This window comes from Gadus chalcogrammus, chromosome 18, assembly GCF_026213295.1.
Source record: "Gadus chalcogrammus isolate NIFS_2021 chromosome 18, NIFS_Gcha_1.0, whole genome shotgun sequence".
Lineage (NCBI taxonomy): Eukaryota > Metazoa > Chordata > Actinopteri > Gadiformes > Gadidae > Gadus > Gadus chalcogrammus.
This window is the reverse complement of record NC_079429.1, coordinates 8,566,375-8,571,112: the sequence shown is the minus strand read 5'-3', so window position 1 is coordinate 8,571,112 and position 4,738 is coordinate 8,566,375. Positions and strand designations below refer to the sequence as shown.

The 4,738-nt window shown below is 46.7% G+C and overlaps 1 protein-coding gene across 1 annotated transcript in view; it reads left to right on the top strand.

Moving 5' to 3' along the window:
- The window catches only part of LOC130371806 (calcium-activated potassium channel subunit alpha-1-like), a 73,872-nt gene extending 69,902 nt beyond the window's left edge, over positions 1–3,970 (top strand). Inside the window, exon 26 of the mRNA XM_056577673.1 lies at positions 3,887–3,970. Within this exon, the coding sequence (XP_056433648.1) occupies positions 3,887–3,970 (84 nt within the window). The remainder of the gene's footprint in view (positions 1–3,886) is intronic.
- Positions 3,971–4,738: the final 768 nt, after the last annotated feature.

Here is a 4,738-nt window from a genome sequence, read left to right as displayed (position 1 = left end):
TTTCAGGTCGGATGTCCTCAACCAGTGACCATGGGGTACAGAGGCCAGCCCACAAGGCCCGGGACATGCCACAACACTTTTTGATCACTTGTCCGAGCCGATTCCACCATGTGTCAGTAGGGAGGTCTCGGCTCGGGTGACAGGAGGGACAACGCAGACTTGAATTTCTGACGTCCCTGGACCTAATGAATGTGAACAACTCGAACGAGAGCGTTGCCAAAAGGCCAGCTGCTCAAGGAATGCCTCAGGATTCCCAACTGAAAGAGGCTTTTGTAAAGCAGGCAACAACACATCTCAGTGTTGGTAACTATTTGGCCTTGATTGCTGTCAGGTGATCTTCCTTGATTACACCTAGAGTTTTTACGCCAGAAACGTTTTAAGCAGATGCTCTTTGTGTTTGACGAATGAACGTAACGCAGGGCGGCGTGGCTGTGATTGATTTCTTCTCATTGTTCCGAGAGCCTCCAACTAGCGGCAGACGTTAATAAGTCATTATTGTATTCTAACAAGGCCATTCTCTCGACCGGTCGGCGAGGAAAAAAGAGAAGAAAGCAAAACGGCAGATAAATCAACATGCTGCTCAGGGAGCAATGAGTAAAATGGCTGATGAATTTGCCAATACTGCAGGAGTGATGGGCCTCATATGTGCGTAATGGACTGTGTTCCTCATAGCACAGATTGTCTGTCAAGATAAGAAACAATAACGAATGACATGGAGTAGAACGGCTTTTTAAAAGATAAGATTGTTGTTTTTTTCTACCTCATTACAAAGAAACGTGCCCATTTAGAACAGGCAATGCCAGATACACAATGCCCCCTGAAACAGTTTCATTCTGAAAAGGAAAAGAAACCGCCTGTCAAAAGTGCTACGCCAAAGACGAAGTTGCCTTGCGGTTTCACTCCGCGTCGACGCAGAGAATCCTTTATCAAAATGTGTCAAGAAACACGAGTGCCCTTAACCTTTATGAATATAACAGCTTCATTATTTCAAAATTGAACCCTGTGTGCGTTGGCTTGGCTGCAGTCTTGGTGGGAGGGTGTTTTAGTGCCGGGGCACTACTGAGGGATAGGGTTCCACCGGCGCACCGGAATGAATAATAGACTGCTTTCTAAGCAGAAGCGCTCTTGGTGGTAGGAGGTTAATATTCTCACATGTCATTAGGTCTGCTGGCTCGACCGATGGCTCATTGAATCAGGCAGCAAGTGATTTCCTCCCGCAGCAGAGGACAGAGCACTTCAAAGGGAAGGGGCTGAGGTCAGGACAGCCCTTCGCTTTGATTAATGACCACGGCCAAGCAGAGGTTGCCTGTAGGTAAGAATGTGAACGCTGGATTGGAAGTGAAGGGGACTGACTTTTCTTTTTCCTTCTCTTTTTTTTCCAGCTACAATTTGACCCGGGCTCTGCAAACTTCCAGATACCACGCCCGGGGGCTGGGTTGAAGGGTTATGACAAAGGAGAAATAACCCTTCACTGACCTGTCTGGCTTATCGGATCAGAGAAATGAACCTCCACCGCCAGGTGACATGACTTAATAACAGCGTTTAAACGAGACAGTACGCACCACTATTAATACATCGTTACACTCTTAGCCCTGAGGTTTACTGTAGGGTCTGGGTTACACAAATGGAATGAAAAAGAGTAGCTCCCTGTGCAACAGCAAATGAGGCGTTCATTGTGCTTTATTTGCAACTACTTATTTAAATTGTTTTTAGTTAACCTTTGTGTTATTTTGACTGTGCCTTAAAAAAATATACAGGGCTTATAAAGAAGAAAAAAAGGACAATGCTACTTTAATAACCGGGGCCCACACCCAAGCAAAGCCTAACTCCTCTTTTGAAAAAGAGTCTAAAATTGGCCCATCCAATTGTGTAAATGGCAGTCAGCCTAAGTGAGGATTAAACATGCCACCACCTGCGTAGCCATTCTCACGGGCCCTATTATCACCCGTCTTATTACTTTCTGACTCCGCAAAGAGTACGAAATCTGACCGTCTCAATCTTTGATCTCTCAGGCGCTGACACAAATCCTTTCAAGCCTTTCCGACGTTCCTCTGCTAAGGTAATTAGTGCTAATTAAAAGGTTTCCAGCTGCCTCCTGCGCAAGGTTTTGTTCCACCGCGGGACATTGTCCTCACAGGTGCCTTTCCTGTGTTTACTCGCCGACACGTCATTCACATTCCTCCTTTCTCATTCACGGGCCATGATCAAGGAGATTAGGACTATTGTTTGGCTGGGGGTTCGGGGGGGGGGGGGGGGGGGGGGGGTTGATAAAGGAAGTGGAATGGCCGAGCTATAGCCAACAGAAAGCTATTCTTTATAAAACTCACTCATGTGCCAAAAACGGTTGTGGTCTCATAACTTTGACAGGAAGAGCTTAAGAGTGTCGCCTGACAGGTCGCGGACCTTTGATCATTAACAATTCAGAGGTATGTTTTCGTTGGATACATGCTGTTCTCGGTCTTTGTTCTCAGGCTCATGAAATCAATCCTACATTTGTACATGTTTCAGTGATACTGAAACTTGTTTCAGAACCCCATCGTATTGTGACAACCTAGTAACCTTTATTGAGTTTAAAAATCATTGATTTGCATGCGTGAAAGCCATCCAGGTTTCTAAATATGCATCTCGACGGTTAACTAAGTCCTCGACGTTTCCCTTTCCGTTTATCTGACAATAAACAATACATCTCGCTTTGATTAACCCCTTTGTTTGGAGATCACAAAAATAAATGTATTTTCCACGTCACTTGGAAGTCAGGGGGTCCTGCTTCACCAGTCATCATTTCCTAAGCCACTCCAGTTACATGCAAAGTGGTCTTTTATTGTGTAATGAGCCAAGACCTTGGAAGAGCTGCCACTTCAAAGGGTCTCTTGAAAAGCTGTCGCTCGTGCTGCCTACTGACATGTCAAGCTGGGATTAAACGTTCTCCCATAATAATTTCTTTGTTTTTAAATGAGTCCATTGTTTATCTGCACCTCGGGTGACAGCCATCAAGGGCATGTAGAGCAGTGGGGCGGCGTGGGGTGGAGGACACTAGGAAGTGGCGACACAGTGAACTTCGTGTGTTTGCATGAGACCCCCCCCCCCCCCCCCCTCCTTTTCTTGAGCACATGTGAGGAGTCTTGTGGTGCTGGCGAGGGCTTTCACTCAGTTATTCGTAGCTCTTGGGATAGCTGATTTAGCAGGAATACGACAAATACAGAAACATAGTCAGTCGTCAAAAACAAAACTAAAACATTGTTATTTTGCGTTGAGAACGTATTAAATGCTTTCTTCCTCTAGGATGAAAGCATTTAATTACCAAGGATTCAAACACGTTCTATTGTGTTTACATTTAGTCATTTGGCTTATACATTTATACTTATTTTCTCCGCTCCCATGTGTACAGTTACCCCAGAATTAAAGAAACGCACTGAGCTTGACTGATGGGAAAGGAAAAAGTAAAGTGTGACTGATGATCGCTTTTATCCCCCCCAGCCCCCCCCCCCCCCCCCACCCCCTCCCTAATTGTTATGCAGGGAGATGCTCCCTCCATCTTGTCTTGGTGAAACAGGCTTCTTTCCAAAAGCAGCAGTGTGTCAGCAGCGGTGGCCCTCCCGCGTGGCGGGGACATTGAGCCCGGACAGCAGGGGCACTCTTCTCAGGCCCCTTAAAGAACTACAGTAAATCTTCAAACAATCTATCCAAACAAAGGAGAAGGGAGACCAAGACACGGGAAACAGATGAATAAGCAACATCAATTACCAGGCGCTGACCTTCAGGGCCCCTGGTCCATGGCGCACATTTCACACCAAATGACTTCAGATTGGGGTTGACAAGCTCAGCGTGGAAAGGCGAGACCCCGTCCCCCCCCCCATGTCCCCTCCCCCTCCCCTTCCCTCACAAGGTTACCCAGCATGCATCGCTCCTGGGGCATGGTGCGAGCGAGGAGAAGGAGGAGAGCAAAGTGGATAAAGAGTGTGAGAGGTAGAGGAGCCATGAATGAAAGATCACCGTAATAGATCTAGGTTTATTTTAAAGTGAAACAAAATGGCTCAATTGGAGCACTTAGCCTGCCAAAATTGGTGCCCGTGAAATACAAGAGGCTTATACAAAAAGACAGCCAAATCAGTCCCTTGGTAAGTATGGGCCCTGTTAAATCCACATCTCGAAAGGAGAATAACACATCAAAGGAGAGCCCCCTGGGATTCAGTCAACTGTTCCAGGGTCAGTGACTTTGACGGCATCCAGCGTAATGCATTGCAATAAAGACAACACGCCACCCCCGCCCAATGAGCACGGGCTCTGACAACGCTCCCCCCCACCCATCAGATCATGTGCTATCATCAGGTTAAAAAGTAGTCCCGCCTACTCTCAAAGCTCATCCAATCAGGATTAGCTTCCCGTAAGAAAAAACGAACGACGACCTATCACCGTGCACATGGGATAACAGGCCTTAGGAAGAGGGGGCGTGGCCACTTGACCTCATAATGCCATATGTAGAACAGCGCACTAATTGATCGCCTGGCATTGTTTCTGCATCCTAGCATGACACAACGTCGTCACCGTCCGAACGAAAGCCTCCAACGTCTTTTTGTTTTCTTTTTCGTGCCAGCAGCATCGCACACAATTAATTCAATCTGAGTAGCCTCCAATTAGTCCATGACGCACAAAGTCCCAATCCCAGTCCATAAGACCATGCACTGATCATCATAATAGAGGCTGACACAGACTCCTAAATACATAAAGGGAAGTTCAA